The 18,709-nt window shown below is 34.9% G+C and overlaps 1 protein-coding gene across 2 annotated transcripts in view; it reads left to right on the top strand.

The window, feature by feature from the left end:
- The first annotated feature begins 5,386 nt into the window (after positions 1-5,386).
- The window catches only part of SEC63 (SEC63 homolog, protein translocation regulator), a 71,689-nt gene continuing 58,366 nt past the window's right edge, over positions 5,387-18,709 (top strand). The window contains exon 1 of one of the 2 annotated variants that reach the window (XM_074310156.1): positions 5,387-5,699. In XM_074310156.1, coding sequence (XP_074166257.1) covers positions 5,576-5,699 — 124 coding nt within the window. In that variant the 5' untranslated portion in view covers positions 5,387-5,575. The remainder of the gene's footprint in view (positions 5,700-18,709) is intronic. The other variant, XM_074310155.1, reaches the window with a different exon arrangement.

The raw sequence follows: 18,709 nt of genomic DNA on the forward strand, positions 1-18,709 counted from the left end.
AGTCTGGCATGACCTGTTCCTGATGAAGTCATGCTGGCTTTTAGTGGTTACTGTTTCTCTTTTTAAATACTTATAAACTATTCTGTTTAATAATATGTTTCAGAATTTTGCCAGAAATAAAAGTCAAGCTGACTTGTCTACTATTCATTTTTTATTTTCTTAAAACTAGGGCAGCATTTTTCCTTCTCTAGTTTTATAGGACTTCTCCCATTTTCCACAGTTTTTGAAAGATCAGCACCAATGTCTCTATCAGTCAACAAACATTTATTAATAACCTACCACATGCTACCATGCTAAACAATTACAGTTGCCAGTTCTTTCAATACTGTAGGTCACAGTGACTTGAACTCCTTGAGAGAGCACTTAATGATCTTTTTGATTTTTTCTCACTACATCATTTGTGTCCCTACTCCTTTTAAAATAATTTTTATTTATGCTTCCAGTCAAAGAATTGAGTAGTTCAATCTTCTCACCATTTTTAGTCATTATCATCCCATATGCTACAAGCATTTTCTTATTTCTTCTTTGATGTTCTTTATTCCTTCTTTGATCTACCTATATATAGTACCTGCCTCATAGGGCTGTTTTGAGGACGAAATGAGATATGTAGAAAAATTTTGTAAAATTAAAAATACTTTATAAATGTCATCATCTATTATTATGAAAGCTGGAAGAAATTTGTCTGTTTTTATCATTCATCATTAGCCTTCTCTTATTCTGGATTTTGCCCAGGACCATGGTAGTCTTCTATATTCATCCATTTTCAATTATTTGCTTTTATTTCCACCTTCCGTATAATTCTCTTTAAACCAGAATTATTGATGTAATAAAATAATAATAATAATAATAATAATAAACTTTGGCCTCTTTATAGTCCCCCCCATCAGAATAATTTTTCAAACCTTCCTATTCCTCTAAGGATAACTTCTGCAAAATGCTTTGGTTTGATTTGATTTGGATTTTATCAAATATTTGTTCCAACTTTTGGTTCACTTTTGTTTTCAGGCCTTGATTTGAGTCCAAAATCTCAATAAAGAAATCACTGTGGTATGAGAAAACAACTGAGGGAGAATATTTAATATCAGCAATTTCTATTGCTTCCACATTGAAAATTGAAGTATTATTTTTAAGGCAAATCTCGTTAAAATCTGTATAAACCAATCACTCAAAATGACCAATTTTAAACCATTTAAAGTTACTGATGGTAGATTATAACCAAAATGACCCGATAAATTAAACTGGAAACAGAAAGTATTTCACAGCAACTGCTCACATTAGCGCAGCTAAGATGATTACTTAGGTATGGAGCAAGGCAGGATATTCACTGTGATTGGCATTGAAAAATCACATACACTATATTTACTCACATAGATCCCTATTTCTCTCTGATTTATTTCTCTTTAAAATGGATGGTGAGGGAATTATGTAAGCTCAGGCTTTCAAGGAGCAAGTTTGAAGCAAAAAAAAAAATAGTCTCTGGGAAAATTATGCAGAGGAAACATTTTTCTTAATTTTCCTCTTAGAGTAGGTTTATAGGAAATACAAAAGAAGAGGGGGAATGGATAAAAGTATATATGGTCTACAAAAAGAAAAATTTAGTTGATGACAAATGTATAAAAATGTAACGACAACTGGCAAAGCCATTTACCATACATTGGAAGCCCATTTAACTAGCTGCTTTGGACCACAGATGTAATATTGTCATTAAGCAAAAACCCCAGCAATTCTCTTCCTTCAGTGTCATCTAATAAAGAATGATATCATACTATAAATATGAACTGAAAATATTTTGTAAAACAATCATAGAAAGTATTTCAATCAAGCCATAGCTAGGGATAACTCTGAAGTATAAACACATCATCAATACAACAAGTATAAAATGTGAATGCAAGACCTCACATAGTAGTTCATTTATACCTTTATTACTATTTCATTTATTTTAAATAAAATTATTATCTCCTACTTTGCTATAAACAACTTGAAGACAAGAGACTATGTCATATATAAACTCTGTATTGCAACAAGGATTAAGCATAAGTTTTTAATACATATTTTCCACGGTTGTCATGTTGCATAAGAAAAATCAGATCAGAAGGGAAGGAGAATTGGGGAGGAGAGCGAAATGCAAGCAGACAACAACCCGGAAGGTGAAAGTACAACGTTGTGATCCACATTCAGTTGGAGGTAGTCCTCTGAATGTGCATAGCTCTCTTTGTCACAAGATCATTGTAATTCAACCTATGAGTTAAAGACTAATTCTGTCCATTAGCATTTAGAGTTCAAAGGAGCTTTAAAATTCTGGTCAAATCATCCCATTTTATAGATGAAGAAACCAGAACAAATTGAATTTAAATGATTGCCAGTAGAGCTGGGATTCGAAAACAAATTATATAATTACAAATCCAGTAGGAAATTTTTATTAAGTACTTTGCCCAGTAATAATAATCTTCTCCTGTATGAGTTCCATAGTACTTTGTTCTATATATTACAAAATGCTTCATCTTAAGGTAATTTATGTTGTTTTCTTTCTAATTTTTATATTAAATGAAGTACAGAATTCATATTTTATTTAAATGTTTGTCTTCCCAAATAAATATTGCTCTGAAAGAGAATAGCTCTTTATAACTGGAAACTGAGTGGATGTCCATCCATTGAAGAATAGCTGAATAGCTTGCAGTATATGAATGTTATGGAATATTATTGTTTTATAAGAAAAGATCATCAGGATGATTTCATAGAGGCCTGGAGAGACTTACATGAACTGATGCTGAGTGAAATGAGCAGAAGCATATCATTGTACAGAACATCAGCAAGATTATACTATGATCAATTCTGATGGACTTGGCTCTTTTCAACAATGAGATGATTCAGGCCATTTCCAATGATCTTGTGATGGGGAGTGCTGTCTGCACTCAAAAGGAGGACAGTGGGAACTGAATTTGGCCACAACATAGAATTTTCACTCTTTTTATTGTTGTTTACTTGCATTTTGTTTTCTTTCTGATTTTTTTTCTTTCTTTTTGATTTGGTTTTTCTTGAGCAACAAGATGTTTGTGAAGGTATATATGGAAGAATTGCGCATGTTTGGCATATATTGGATCGTATGTCCTCTGGGGGAGGGAAAAACTGGAACACGGAGTTTTGTAGAAGTGAATATTGAAAATTATTTAGGTATGTATTTTGAAAATAATAAGTTTTAATTAAATAAAAAGAGTTAAGCATAGTGTTCTGCACCAAGTACCAGATTTATTTAATTTATTATTTAATGAATCACTGAAAATCTGATGCTACACAAAACAAATATAGAGGACCTAGAACAAATGCGAATGTAGAAATAAAATAAATAATATGGTGGAGCAGATAAGAGTGCTTTACTTGGTATCAAGAGATTCAGGGTTCTTTTTTTCCCCCAATAATATTTCATTTTCCAAATACATGTAAAAATAGTTTCCAACATTCACTTTTGTGAATCCAGGTTTTCCTTCCTACCTCTCTTATCTCCCCCCTCCCCAACTCAGCAAGCAGTCTAAGGTAGGTTAAATATGTGCAGTTCTTTTAAACATTTTCATATTTGTGCAAGAAAAATCAGACCAAAAGGGACCATGTAGAAGAAACAAACAAAACAAAAGAAAAAGGTGAAAATATTATGCTTTGATCTACATTCAATCTCCATAGTTCTCTCTCTGGATTCAGATAGCGTTCTCTATCCCAAAGACGCTCAGTTTTTAACTCTGCCTCAACTACTTACAAGCTCCATGGTCACGGCCATGATTAATGTCCTCATCAATGAAATAAGAATAGCAAGTGTGGTTCTACCTCTCTCCTTCTCTCCCAAAAACTCTTTGTAAACCTTGAAATACTATAAAAACCTGAGTTGTTCTTATTTCATAAGTTGGAAGAGTTTCACGAAAACCAGTTGGACACCATACAGATCTGGTTGTCTATTATGTTTAGATCACAATAGAGAGGGTAGAACAGGGAAACTTCCTGCACTCTCCCAACAAAAGAGCACATGTAAGTTACATGGTCAATAAATCCTCTCTACATCTAAATTTTGTTTATACCTATTCTAGTTTCAAATTTTAAATCATACTTCAGTTTTACTGCATTTTACTGTTTTAAAGATTTTTTTTTTTTTTTTTTTGCTGAGCCATTTGGAGTTAAGTGACTTGCCCAAGTTATACTTTTTATTTTACTACATTTTATTTTTTTAAAGAATTTTTTTTTTTTTTTTTTTTTTTTTTTTTGCTGAGGCAGTTGGAGTTAAGTGACTTGGCCAAGTCATACTTTTTATTTTACTATATTTTTGTTTTACTACATTTTACTTTTTTAAAGATTTTTTTTTTTTTTTTTTTTTTTTTTTTTTTTTTTTTGCTGAGGCAGTTGGAGTTAAGTGACTTGCCCAAGTCATACTTTTTATTTTACTACATTTTACTTTTTTAAAGAATTTTTTTTTTCCTGAGGCTGGGGTTAAGCGACTTGCCCAGGGTCACACAGCTAGGAAGTGTTAAGTGTCTGAGGTCACATTTGAACTCGGATCCTCCTGACTTCAGGGCCGGTGCTCTAACCATTGTGCCACCTAGCGGCCACTAATAAAAAAAAAAGTAATAGTTTTTATTTATGTGGCGCTTACTAGAGGCCAGGTACTGTGTTAAGAGCTTTACAATCATCATATTATTGGATCCTCCTAACTACCGTCAGAGGTAGGTGCCATCATTGCCCCCATTTTGCAGATGAGGAAACTGAGGCAGAGATGAAATAATTTTGCTCGGTCACCCAGCAAAGAAGCGTTTGATGTTGGATTTGAACTCCAAGACGGTGTAAATTTAGTCTTGGAATAGTTGTGGGAAATGCATGTTTAAAGTTTTTAAACGTGTTTTTTGGGAGCACTTTAAGAAAAAAAGTTTTTATGCAGGTCTCGCTTAGTTTTCCCTGATATCTCTCCCGTCACTTTCCCAGCTGAAATTGAGGAAAGCCCTGACCCGCTACGCAGTTTTTTGCTTGGATCTACCGGGATGGAAGAGGTAGGGGCGACACGCTTGCAAAGGCGGGCAAACGTCCAGGGACAAGTTCCCAACGTCCAAAGCTGCTTCCGCAATTCTCCCAGAAGCTCGCGCCGCCAGAGCGGGGAAGGAGGGACTGTGGCAAAGGGGGCGGGGTTTGAGAAAGGGGAGGTGCTTATAGGTAGGCGGGGCGTCGCGTGTGTTGGGCGGGGTCTCGTGAAGTCCCACCCCGGACCCGAGCGCCCGGCTGCGCACGCCACGTCTCCTTAGCTAGCGGATGAGAGGAGGAGGAAGTGGGGGATGGGGGGGAGGAAAAAGAGGGGGGAGGGAGCAAAGTATCCTCTCGCGAGAACTGGCTTAAGCGGCGGCGGCGTGTCCGTGAGTGTAGCGTGGGGGGCGGCGGCGGCGGCGGCGGCGGCGGCGGCAGCAGCGGCGGAGGAGCAGCCCTAGCTGCGCCACACGAAGCCTGGGGGGCTGGGACCGGGACCGGCGCCGGGGCCGCGACCGCGCAGCAGGGTCGTGGTGGCGAGAAAGGGGAGGAGAAAGAGGAGGAGGAGGAGGAGGGGGTCGCCATGGCCGGGCAGCAGTTCCAGTACGATGACAGCGGGAACACCTTCTTCTACTTCCTCACCTCCTTCGTCGGGCTCATCGTGATCCCGGCCACTTACTATCTGTGGCCCCGGGACCAGAATGCCGGTGAGTCCTGCCCCGGCCAGGCCCGGCCTGACCCCGGGACGGGCCCACTGCTGCTGCACCTGGGTCCTGGCGTTACCGCACGTCGGGCCAGCCCGACCCCTTTTCCCCCTCCTGGGCCTGTGACACTTTCGCCTACCTACCCACCCTCTGTGGCCGGCCAGGCCTGACCCAGCCCGGCCGGGCCCCAGGCCTCCGACTCTGCTCCGCGGGCGTGTTTTCTTCTGGGTGTTCCCTTCCCCCCAATCCCTTTACCATTGTCTTTCCACAGGAATTTCGCCTTTCTTCCCTTATTGTTCCGGGCACTCGTGGAGCTTTGTCTTTGTTCTTCCTCCCTCCTCATCTCTTGTTTTCCCTCTGTACTTTTGGTGGCTTATTAGTGGGGTTTGGATTTGGAAGGGAGTGTAATGTAAATTAAAAAGGTAAGGAAAGAGTAAGAAAGTAAGGACTGAAACCAGTGCATAATCACAGCTTTCATCACTCCCCAAACCCCTTCCATACCATCCTTCAACCCACGCCCCCAAATATATCTGGTGCAGCTGTTCCAGATGTTTGTGAACCTTCGGGGTTGGATGACATGCTCTAAACTCCCCCCTCCCCCTTCAAAATAGATTTTTTTCAATTTCATGCCCGTATCTTATGTGCCTTCGAACAGTTGGAGTGGGAAATTATGCCATTATTCTCTTTCCAAGACCTGTTTATATGGAAAAAGTGAAAGCATGAAGGAGTGGAGTCCCTTTTAAATAGTGACCTTATTAGTGGTTCTGAGGGAGCCAGTCTGGTAAGCCCAAGTCTTTGAAGGGAGATGTCTCAGCTGGGTGGTTTGGAAAAATTGGGAGATAATGGTTGAATTTCATTTATGAGTGGCAAGTGAAGTCATCCTAATAAACAATATCATGACCCAATAGGTTGTTTATGGCATAGGTCGCAGAAAACATTAGTGACTAGAGGATTTGTGTTAAACATACTGAGGAGAAATTCCTTTTTAACCAATAACCATGTTAACTTGTTTAAGCTACAGTGCTCTAGGGTCACTGCGTGTTGGAAAAGTAAAAGGCTGTCTAGGTGGTACACAGTTACTTTGGGAAAGTTGATGGTAGTAGAGCTGTGATTCAGCTCAGAATTTCTATGGGTTTGACAATCTGGTTTGAACCATAGAATTTTGCTTGACATAAAATTGTGCTCATCTTTGTGTTCATTCATTGTAATAAGATTAGATACGTGTCCATTAAATGCAAAGATTTGCCTAGAGTTCCCACTTAATGGTTTTCTCATGCAGTGGTTAGCTTAAAAAATAGATTTGGGATTATTGTGCTTTTTTATACTCTGTGCATTCAAGCCTGTTCTTGGGATTGAATTTTGAATTGAATACTATCCAAGCCCATTGCAATGAAAGCATTGTATTTGTGGGTGCTTACTTTTGCAAAAGATGTATTTATATTAAAAGATATACTTATTTTTGAATATATTGTTTTTTTAAAAAAAATTGTAACCATCCTTATCTGTTCTGGTTAGCATCATGCACTGATTTCAGAGATCAGTAATCAGTCAGCATTTAGATTTTTGTGGTTTCTTTAATATTCAGAAACTTGACATTTGTCTGAAAGATTTATGTAGTGGTTTTTAATTTTGAAAACAAAGTTTGAGCTCCATTTATCCATATCAAGTATATCCACACTTGATCAACTCTGCAAAATGGGTAAAGTGATATTGGAAAGAGCTGGAACTTTAGGTTGGTGAGATTGGGCAGTCTCTAATTATACAGTAAATATTCCTTGCTCTCATTTTCCACTTGTGAGAGTACCTTAATCAAAATATGACCTTTATCTGGACACATACTTTGTGCTTAGGTCTGTTTCATTATAGTGAAAATGAAGAAATAAAAATTCAAGTTTTATTATAATAGTAAATAGCACTTCTATTTTTTAAAATAACTTCAACATAGCTTAGACTGCCTCTAATAAAAGGCTGGTATGAAAAAGATGCTTCTCTGAACTTAGAAGATAGACTTTAAATTAATATTTAAAGTTGGAGTATTGTGATATCTTGAAGCATACGGTGTTCAGATTTCACATGAAATTGCCATCTATAAGTTAAATGCAGCCTTTGACTAAACTTTTAATTTTTAGAACTGAATAAATTAAGTCTGAAAAAAAAGAAAATGGCTTATAAGAAATGTTAACTGAAATGCATTTTAAAAGGTTTCAGCTGGAAATGTCTATTTTTCCATGACCATCATCTGTATTAAAAAATCAGTTTTATAGGCAATTATAGCCTTAAGAATGATTATAATAATCTTCAAAAAAGATTTAGGGTTTTTTTATTGTTGTTTTTGTGGAGCCCATATGTACTTCTTCTCAAGGGTGCCTTAAAAAAAAATTATCCTATCACTTTGGTATTTTGATCATAAGTCTCTGGACTGCTCCTTAAGTACCATTCTCAGTTTTGACAGATTGGAATAGCTGAAGCTTGGAGAAGCTTAATGGCTTATCATTGGCAGGTCTGGTATGATCATTTATGTTACTTAGATTCTAACAAGTTAATGTAATCCTTCTGTCACACAAATTTTTAACCTGAAGTTTGACCACTTTAAAAGAAACGTTTTGATAACTGCATTTTGATATATTTGGATTTTTTTCTAATCCTATATATTTTATTCATTTAATAACATTCTGAGAAAGGTCCCATAGATTTCATCAGACTGCCAATGGTGATCCATGATAAACAACACCCCTTCTATTACAGTTTAAAAAAAAAATCTAATCTGCTAAATGCAACTGTAATGGATACACTTTTGTGGTGAAAGAAAGGTCTTATTTTATCTTTCTCAGAGTTACTTGCACATTTGTTCAGTAAAATGATTGGAAGCTTCATCAGACATGAAACGTAAAAAAGTAATTTGATTTATGTAATAACATGGAAGAGTAAAAAGTTCACTAGATTCTTTCAGAAGGAAAGATAACCTTAACAATGTTTGTTAATTTTTGAGATTAAAGATATCTTTGGTAAAATGCAGGGGATTATAGTACAATCTAGAAGGTTAGAATTTTCCTTTAGTAAGGCTATAAGTATGAGAGACTGCTCTGATGTTCTTAGAAGTTTTCATATATTCTTTTCAAAATTGAATTTAAGCTGAGATTAAATACAATTTATGACGATCACTTAAAATTGACATTTCATTTAAAACTCTTTTAGTGTCACTTTAACTCTGCATCACCTAATATTTCTGACATTCTCCAAATTTTTATGCTTTGGCTTTTTATGGATGTTGGTTATATAATTTAACATTATCTTCAGGAATGTGTTAAATTTTTTCCTGTCTATTACTTTTAAAACAAGATGTGTTTGATAATCATATTTGCATTCCAACACTTACAGTTGAGAGAGCATAGCTTACCAAATACTCTTTACTTTTAGATTTATTTGCCTAGAGTAAAATTTAAAATAACTGAGTATAGTTGTGCTTTTTTTTTTTTTTTTTGCTGAGACAATTGAGGTTAAATGACTAGCCCAAGGTCACACAGCTAGGAAGTGTTAAGTGTCTGAGATCCATTTGAATTCAGGTCCTCCTGACTTCAGGGCTGGTGCTCTGTCCACTGTGCCACCTAGCTGCCCCAGATTTCAAAGCCATTTTTTTTTTTTTTTTTTAATTCCTCTCCTACTTAACTTAAGGGTTGCAGATATTTGGAATACAAATAAAATACACTTTACCTCTTTCAGAGTTATAAGGCTCTGTGGAAAATGTTTTTTCCATATTACTTTCTTCTAGTTAAGTAGGCATCTGTTCTAAAATTCAGTTTTAGTTTATTTTCATTAAATGACAATTGATAACAATTGACTTCACAATTTAATTTCTTTCTTCCTCCTCTCAGCAATGTGGATGAGCACTTGTTTTGACTTTGGAATTTGAGTGTGAGAATCTGATTAACTTAAAATCTGTTCTTGAGACTGTTATAGTTTTGATGATCTATACCCTTTTCCTATCTTTTGGATTGTGTGCACAGAATATGTGTCAATTTATAGAGAGAGGAATTAGAAGCTCGGATTACAAATCTTAGTTCCTTCCCTAACTTGCTACATGACTTTGGACAAGTCACTTAACTTCTCTTGGTTTCTCAATTTAGTTCTTACATTACCTACCTCACAGGTTGTTGTGAGGAAAGCACCTTTAAACTGTAAAATGTTCTCTATAAAAGTGGATTATTATCATATCACCAGGGTATGGACCAGAGAGGGAAAAGAAGATGAAAGTCACCATAACAGATTGTTGGAAGGGAGAGCTGAAGCATTGGCTATAATGACGTTTTAGTCTTTATCTATGCTGTGGGTTTTTTTTTTTTTTTTTTTGGTTTTGTTTTTGAGGCTGGGGTTAAGTGACTTGCCCAGGGTCACACTGCTAGGAAGTATTAAGTGTCTGAGACCACATTTGAACTCCGGTCTTCCTGAATTCAAGGCTGGTGCTCTATCCACTGAACTACCTAGCTGCCCCATATGCTGTGGGTTTTGCTATTTCTGATCAAGAATGGACTATATTGATCCCTTATTGAGACAGGTATATGTTTAATTTTTCTCTGATTAATAAATTTGTTTGTGAAGTTTTACATGTCATAAAAAGTAGCTAATTGTAAGATTGCTTTATAAAAGCACATTTTGTGAATATATCTCTGAAAAAGAATCTAGAAATCGTCTAGTGCAACCCTTTAGTTTTACAGGTGAGGAAACTGAAACTTTTAATAGGTAGTTCCCTAGGTGGGTCATTATGTTAGAGCTAGAAGAAATCCTAGAAGTTATTTAGTTGGAAGACCTTCATTTTGCTAATGAATAGATTGTGATCAGGATGGTTAATTGTTTTGTCTAAGGTCACTAAAGATAGTAAGCAAACTAGCTTAAGACAGACAGCAAAGGCAATCTTAGGTGTCTGGAATAGAAGCATAAGGGAGACAATAGTGTATGACACTTGGTCAGACCACATTTAGAAGAGGACTTAGTTCATTTTGAAGTGCTGTGATTCTCAAAGGACATTGACAGAAGTTATAAGGCTCCTTGAAGAGGTTACTCTAGGATGGTTCTTAAAACTGCACCATGCTAAAATTGACTGTTTAATTTGGAGAATGGGAGGCTCAGGGAAGATATGCTAGCTGTCTACTCTTTCAGAGGCTTTTCATGTGGAAGGACTTAAATTGTTTTGCTCTGCCCAAAGAGCTGTTCCAGGAGCAATGGATCAAAGTGGTTGAGAGGCATATTTCATCTTGTTCTAAAGAGAAAAAAAAAACACACACACAAAAAAAAACTTGCCCACAACTAGAGTTTTTTAGATGTTGAATAGATTTCATTCCCTATAGATTTTTGAAGAGGAAGCTTGATTGTCAGTTCTTGTCGAAGGGAACAAGAAGGGATTCCTTCTTTCTTCTTACTTACTTGTGGGTTATCCTTAAGTGACTCCTTAAATCTCTTCCAATTTTGATCCTATGCTTCTATGTAAAGGTCAAGGGACTTGTGTAAGGTATAGTAAGTGGTAGAGCCAGTCTTCTGATACCACCATGTCTGATGATTTTTCTAGCACACATTTTAGAGTGCCTTTTCTCTCTCTGTGATCTTTTTTTTTTTTTTTTTTTTTTAATGACCTCATCAGTTCTTTGAATTTAATGATGATCTCTATGCCAGTGATTCTTAGAGCTGTATTTTCAGGCCTTATCTCTTGTGAACACCAGTCTCACCATATCTTCATTGGATGTTTCAACTGAATGCCCAACAGAAATCATCAACTCTACATATCCAGAGTAATGCTTACTTACTACATTTCCCTTTAAACTTACTCTTCTTCTGAACTTTCCTATTCCTATTGAGGGGATCACCATCTGCCCAGAAAACCTTGTGTCATACTTATATCTTCATTATAATTCACCAAATATCCATCTCAGTTACCAAATCTTGTTTCTGTGTGTGTGTGTGTGTGTGTGTGTGTGTGTGTGTGTGTGTGTGTGTATGTATACATATATATATATATATATATATATATATATATATATATATATATATATATATATATATATATATATATATATATATATATATATATATATATAATCTTCTGGATAGTCCTTATATATATATAAAATCTTCTGGATAGTCCTTCTTTCCTATCATAGCCATTATCCTAGTTCTGGTCCTCCTATTTTCTCACCTGTGCTATTATAGCAGCCTCCTAATTTCAAATCTGACCATGTTACTATCCTACTTAATACATTTCAGTTCCCTATTACCTAGAGGTAATAGTTTCCTATTACCTCTAGAATCAAATTAAAAACAATTCACAAACTGTCCTACTTTTTTCAATTGTATGATAACTTAGTCCCCTTCATGCATAGTATGATCCAGACAAACTGGCTTCTGTGTTAGTTTTTTATACATGATACTTCATCTCCAGCCTGTTTGCTTTTTGCAATGGCTTTCTTCCATACTTGGAATATTCTAACTCTTCACCTTTGGCTCTCAGAATCCCTGCTTTTTCAATGCTTATTCAAATGATATCTTCTTTATGAATCCTATCATCATTGCATAGCTGCCAGTGCCTTTCCTCCCAATTCAACTAGTCATATCTATTTTGCATATATCCCCATAGAATATAAGCTCCTCAAAGGCAAGGAGTGTTTCACTTTGTGCTTGTATTCCCTGTGCTTAACACACTTAGTACACAGAAGGTACTTAATAAATACTTGTTGGGTTTATTTTAGAGTTGGAAGAAACCTTAAAGATTAGTGGTTTGATTTTTAAATAGCTCTATATTTAACAAAGAATTCATTGTTTTCACATTTGATTCTATTCCTCTCTCTTTTTTTTCCCCCCCCTGAGGCTGGGGTTAAGTGACTTGCCCAGGGTCACACAGCTAGGAAGTGTTAAGTGTCTGAGATCAAATTTGAACTCCTGAATTCAAGGCTGGTGCTCTATCCACTGTGCTACCTAGCTGCCCCCACATTTGATTCTCTCAACAATTTTGCAAAGGAAATAATAAAAGTATTCCCATTTTGCAACATTGAAAGTTGAATTGAAAGCATTGAAAATTGAAACTGAGATTGAAAGTTGGATTATTTACCTAGTGTTGCAAAGTTGTTAAGTGGCAAAACCTGATTGGAACTTAGATCTCATGATGAGTGTTCCTTCTACTATACATTGCTCTAACTCTAAGTGAAAGATTTCAAATTACTAACAAAATTATTTCAGATGTATATTTAATGAAAGCAAAACCTTCATTAGTTCTTTCAAAATTAAATGCTATTCCAAGTTTACAAAAGTACTTGTATGATATTTACATTAATCAATATGCTGATTTGTATAGTAGACACACAAGACCTGGCAAAAGACCTCAATAATTTTTTTAAAGTAAAAAGACAAACTTTTTGAAAAGATAATATATAGATCTGTTTCAGCTCAGATTGCAAAGATGTTTTACTTTATTTTAGGTATTTGTGGTTTTCAGTTTAATCACTTTTTTTTTTTAATCTAGGGATGGAAAAGTGATTTTTCTTTTTTAAACTTACATTTTGCATTTATTTCATGTTGAGAATAAGACTTTTCTGTATACCAGATTTCAGGAAAAATGTTATGTCATTTCACTAACTCTAATTGCATTCTTTATTGAAATGTATTGCTGGTAGCAAAATGACCCAGTTTATACTGTTAAATATTTCTTTCCTACATTGCTTTAGGTGCAGGAATAGAAAATTTTTTTTTTTTTTAAACTTTCAGACTGTTTCTCCATTCTCCCAGTACAGCATTATTTTTTTGGTAAGGATTTTGGATTCCAAAGCCCCAGTTTTTCTTTTCTTAAAATGTTTTATCTTTTCCCTGACCCATTTTTGATAATTCACAATAGTAACTTTGATGTTTCCTTGCATTTTAGGTTCTATGATAAATAGAAATTCTTGATCTCATTAAGAGAGAGACTTGTATACCTTTTTTTCTTGTAGCAGTGTAGATTACATCAACAAGAAAAACATATCCCAAACATTTTCTGCTCAGATTTTTTCCCACTCCCTGTCAAGTTTTAAAATTTATTTTACTTAGTTTATCTGCTGGTATGCCTTAACTTTTTCCTGTGATTTCTATCTTTGTTCTTTTCCCCTCCTTCCTCCACCTGTTTTAGCTTATTGAAGAAGGCCACTTCTTATTTGATCAAAGATTGATATTTTCCAAAGGAGAGAAAACAAAAGATTGGTATAGAGTAATCATGTTTTACTGATAGTTTTGACCAGGAGTTCTCAAACTATGACCCTCGGGCCAGATGCAGCCCGCTGAAGACATTTATGAAGCCCACCAGGTTATGACAAATGGGCTGAGGGGCGGAGACAGAGTGTGAGTTTTTGTTTTTACTGTAGTCTGGCCCTCCCAACAGTCTGAGGGACAGTGAACTGGCCCCCTATTTAAAAAGTTTGAGGACCATTGGTTTTGACATTCAGGAGTGAGGAAGTTGGGGAGATGGTGGGTCATGATTTGCTGAAATGATGAGCTTCCTTTTTCAGTATTCTCTTGGTACTTCTTTCCCTTATTCCCCTTTTTTCCTTCCCAAAATAATTCCAATAATTTTTCTTTGTTTTTCTAATATCTGCCTGAATAAACTGGACTCTACTGTATAGGTGTTTGCAGTTTTTCTGAGTTGTTGCCTATATTCTATAGGATTTATACAATGAATTCAGCATAGTCAGTTTATCTACGATATAGTTTGCCTATAATCTTTAATTTCACTTGACCTTTTATGAAGAAGAGTTAATTATTTTTGTCTCATCCTCATCAAATTGCTTCACTTTAATATCATTAAATTTGTTTTCTTATTAAAAACAAAAGATGATAGTTACCTCATAATGCAGCCTAATTATGAGGTAATTCCCACAATAATCTGCTCAGGCCCTATGGATACATGCATGCACATATTTGATGCTGTGGTTTTATGATAAGTGTAGATAGCCATACTGGAAAACCTAGTCCTTATAACTGTAACTTATATCAAAGAAATACAGTTTAGAGATAGAAGGAACCATAGAGGTTATCTAGTCCATCCATTAAATTCACTTAGGTGGCATCCTGAAATAGAGTGCCAAGCTAACATTCAGGGGGACTGATCTCCCTGAGTTCAAATCTGGCCTCATACAATTTTTGATTGTGTGACTTTGGGCAAATCACTTATCCCTATGTGCCTCAGTGTCCTTATCTGTAAAATAAGCTGGAGAAGTAAATAATAAACCATCTAGTATCTTTGTTATGATCCTAAATGAGGTCATGAAGAGTCAGATACTATTGCAACTACTGAACAGCAACAGTCCAACAATTGCATTTTACACATAAGAAAACTAAGGCACAGAGAAAGTATGTGTTTATTAAATAAAGTCACATAGTAGTAAATGTCAGTGACAATCTGAACTGTTTTTTCTACTATACCATGCGATCTTGATTTGTTTTGAGATGACAAAAAGATAAAATTATAATTTTTGTTCTGTTAGATGTTTAGGCCTTTGAAAGAAAAGTATTAAATGTAAAAGAAAAATGTATTAAGCCTAAATACTATACTGAAAATAGGGAATATGCCATTGAATTTTCTTATGCTCTTGGACAAGGCATTTTCCATTTGGGATTTTTCTTATTTAAAACTGAATAATATTTAATGTAAAAATATTTGTTATCTTTATGGCTTTGAAAGTATCCTTTGCAAATAGTTTTTTAATCAGATCCTTTGTTCTGGAAGGTATAATAACTAACTTAAAGGAATCAATTATAATAGCTATTTTTAAATTAAACTAATTCAGGTAAATTTAGAATATAACAATTCCGACTTCACTGAGAGGCAGCATGGTGTAGCAGATTGAGAGTTAATTTTGGAGTTAGTAGCTCTAGGTTCAGATACTGCCTATGACACATTCTGGCTGTGTTGATCATGGGCAAATCACATATTTTCTCCGTGCCCCAGGTGATTCTCAATTCCTTATACTGATTAAACTACATGTGTGGACCCAAAAGAGAAAAACAACAACAACAACAACAAAAACCTTTGTTTTGTGAATGGCTGAGTTTTTAATGCATAATTAATTTAGAATTTGCCTTTAGTTTTTATGCCACTATGGGTGGAGGGTATTTTTTGTACATGGAGTGCTCTCCATGTATTATGGTGTGCTAGTAAAGACTGAATAAATATTTTTCATACACTTGATTTTTAGTTTCTGGTTTGGAACAGTGGGATACCTATGTGCATGAACAAACAATTCAGTCTTGAAAGTCAGGTGTAATTTGTACAGTGATTTGTATAATTGGTTAGGAGAACTATGGCAACATCATTCTGAACAGATCAAGAAATCTGCTTAGTGTTGTCATAATATTACAAAATAGTATTGTATGCCATTCATTGGCATAATAGTAATTCATACTTATATAGTGAAGCAATTTGCATACTACTCCCAACAGGATAGTAATAGAATAAACTATTGGATCAGGGCCTGTCTTGCCTTTTTTTTTTAATCTTTGTATTTCTAATGCTTATTACAAGGCTTTGCCTGTGGCAGGTCTCTAATGCCCACTTATTGAATCAGACTGTTTTGTGATTAGAAAGTGATGTTTCATTTGCCTCTCACAACAACTTTGTGATAGATGTAACTCAAATATTATGCCCATTTTGCAAATGAGGAAACTGAGACTTAAAGTAGTAATGTTACTTGCTTACAGCTTAGGACTTGATCGGAAGACTTCTGACTTCTAACTAAGTTCAATCTGTGTCCTTTCTATACAATAAATACAATAATACAAATAAATACAATCTAATACAGTAAGATGGATATAATATTTAAGAAACTTGCTTTTATGGGTACCCTAAGTAAAATTTTTAAAATAAAATTTTTAAATTTTAAACCTGACATTTAAAAAATGCTGATTAAAAGTGTATTACAATGGAAAGAATATTGGACAGAATAAGGAGATTTAAATTGTATTCCTGAATTTCTTTTACAAGCTGTGTTATAATGGGTAAATCACAGTCTGTAGTCTTCAGTTTATTCATTTATAAAATTTGGTTTAGTTGCTTTCTAAAAGTCCTTTTAAATATAAAGAAAATGACCTGACAATTCAGGTATCAACTTATAGCTTGTTGGATTATGTTTATTTGGGAAAATTTTCAGGTATTTTAAAATATTTAAAAATGAAAATTCTGAAATATTACATATGAATCTCATGATGTTAGAGATACAATGGACCTGAATAATTTAGGGATGTTTAATCTTTTTTTGTATTATGGACCTCTTTTTAAATCTGGTAGAGCTAATGTGACCTCTTCTCAAAATAGTGTTTCTGAATAAAAAAAAATAAAATATGTGAGCTTACAAAGGAAACCATTTATATTGAAATACATTTACATACACACGCTCTCAGACTCCAAATAGTCTGACTCTAGTCCAAATATTTCTCCTCCCCCACTAAAAAGTAACTTTATGGTTGAAAGTACTCTGGTTTAGGTAGAATGTGATCTGTCCAAAGATATGCCAGTTAGCATTTATTGCATGTGATATAGCCAGATCTTGACACCCAGTTGTCATAGTCCAATATTCTATTATATATACTATGCTGATGATTTTGTGTATGCACAAAAGTTTAATTTTATGAAAGTTATTTAAAACATTTTGGGAAATAATTCTAGTTAAGGAAATGAAAACGGTTTTCCTATTTGTATTTTAATTGTTAATATTTGTTATCCTCCCAGACCTGATTTTCCCCTTAAAATCCTTTAAACATCCTTAAACAGGATAAAGCTAGAAAACTGACCTATCATAGAAATAAACTAGATAGAGGTATCTAGAACTGACAGACTTCTAAGTTAGATCCAATTCCAATTACACCTGTAATTGCCTGCCTACTGTATATAGGTTGTATCTTCAAGGGCTTTGTCCTTGAATTGAGGATTTGTTGCTGATTTAAGATATTACTGTATAAGTTAAGCTATAAGAAGATCATGGGAAAAGCCCCAAACTTAATGACATAGCTACTTGGAAATCATTTTAGCCTTATTTCAGACTACCTTCCTTCACGTTATTTTTATTTTCCAATCAAACTGTACTACTTGTTGTTTCCTGGTATTTTATTCTATATATCTTACCTTCATAGATTTGAAGAAGGTTATCTCCTATGTTTGGCATGTACAATCTGAAACTGTATAAAGAAAACCTCTTTCTATAACACTCATTTAAGATTTGTGTTATGAAACCGTAGACCTCCTTGCTAAATGTATTTTCTATTTTTCTCAAATTATCTTGGACCGTTAATTGTGTAGGTCATATTTTATCTTTTTATTGTATTTAGGTATATATTTTATACATTCTACCATTTATCCAAGAAGTAAGGGATTGGCTCATTTTTTTCATTTCTGTATACTTAGGACCTAGTGTACATATTTTTCAGTTTGTTTAAAGGGTTCTGAAGGCCTACAACAGAACTAATCTATAATGATTAGCCAGCAAGTTAGATGAATAGGGTCATAAAGGATAGGAAAAAATAGTAATAGATAGGGGAAATAGGAAGCGAGAGGGGGTGGAAGGAGAGAAGGAGGGAGAAATAAGTATGAGAGAATTTTCATTTGTGGGCATGTGTGCTATCCAGGCAGATTGTAAGTTTGCTTAAGATAACTCAGAAGTATTTATTGCTATAAATCTGAACTCAATTGGACAGTAGAATACTATTTTGGTTCCATTCTAAAATAATGACACTAGCTTATTGCTATCTGTTCACTATTCTTATTTTGGTAGGTCATCACAATCAAAAGACAGTTGTCATATTATTAAAAAGAAAATTGGGGGAAAATAAGTAATAATTCAGAGAATTAAGGGTAATGAGAGCACTGATTTCATATCTTGGAAGTATAATTATTAAAGTTTCCAACTTTGTGTGAAGGTGATATGAGAAGTTTGTTAAGGGTGCTGAGGAAAGTGGTTTGGAGTTGCAATGAGAACACTCGCATAGGACTCTCTTTAAGTCAAAGCTTTATT

The sequence above is a fragment of the Sminthopsis crassicaudata genome, chromosome 4, assembly GCF_048593235.1.
Source record: "Sminthopsis crassicaudata isolate SCR6 chromosome 4, ASM4859323v1, whole genome shotgun sequence".
In the NCBI taxonomy this organism is placed as follows: Eukaryota; Metazoa; Chordata; class Mammalia; order Dasyuromorphia; family Dasyuridae; genus Sminthopsis; species Sminthopsis crassicaudata.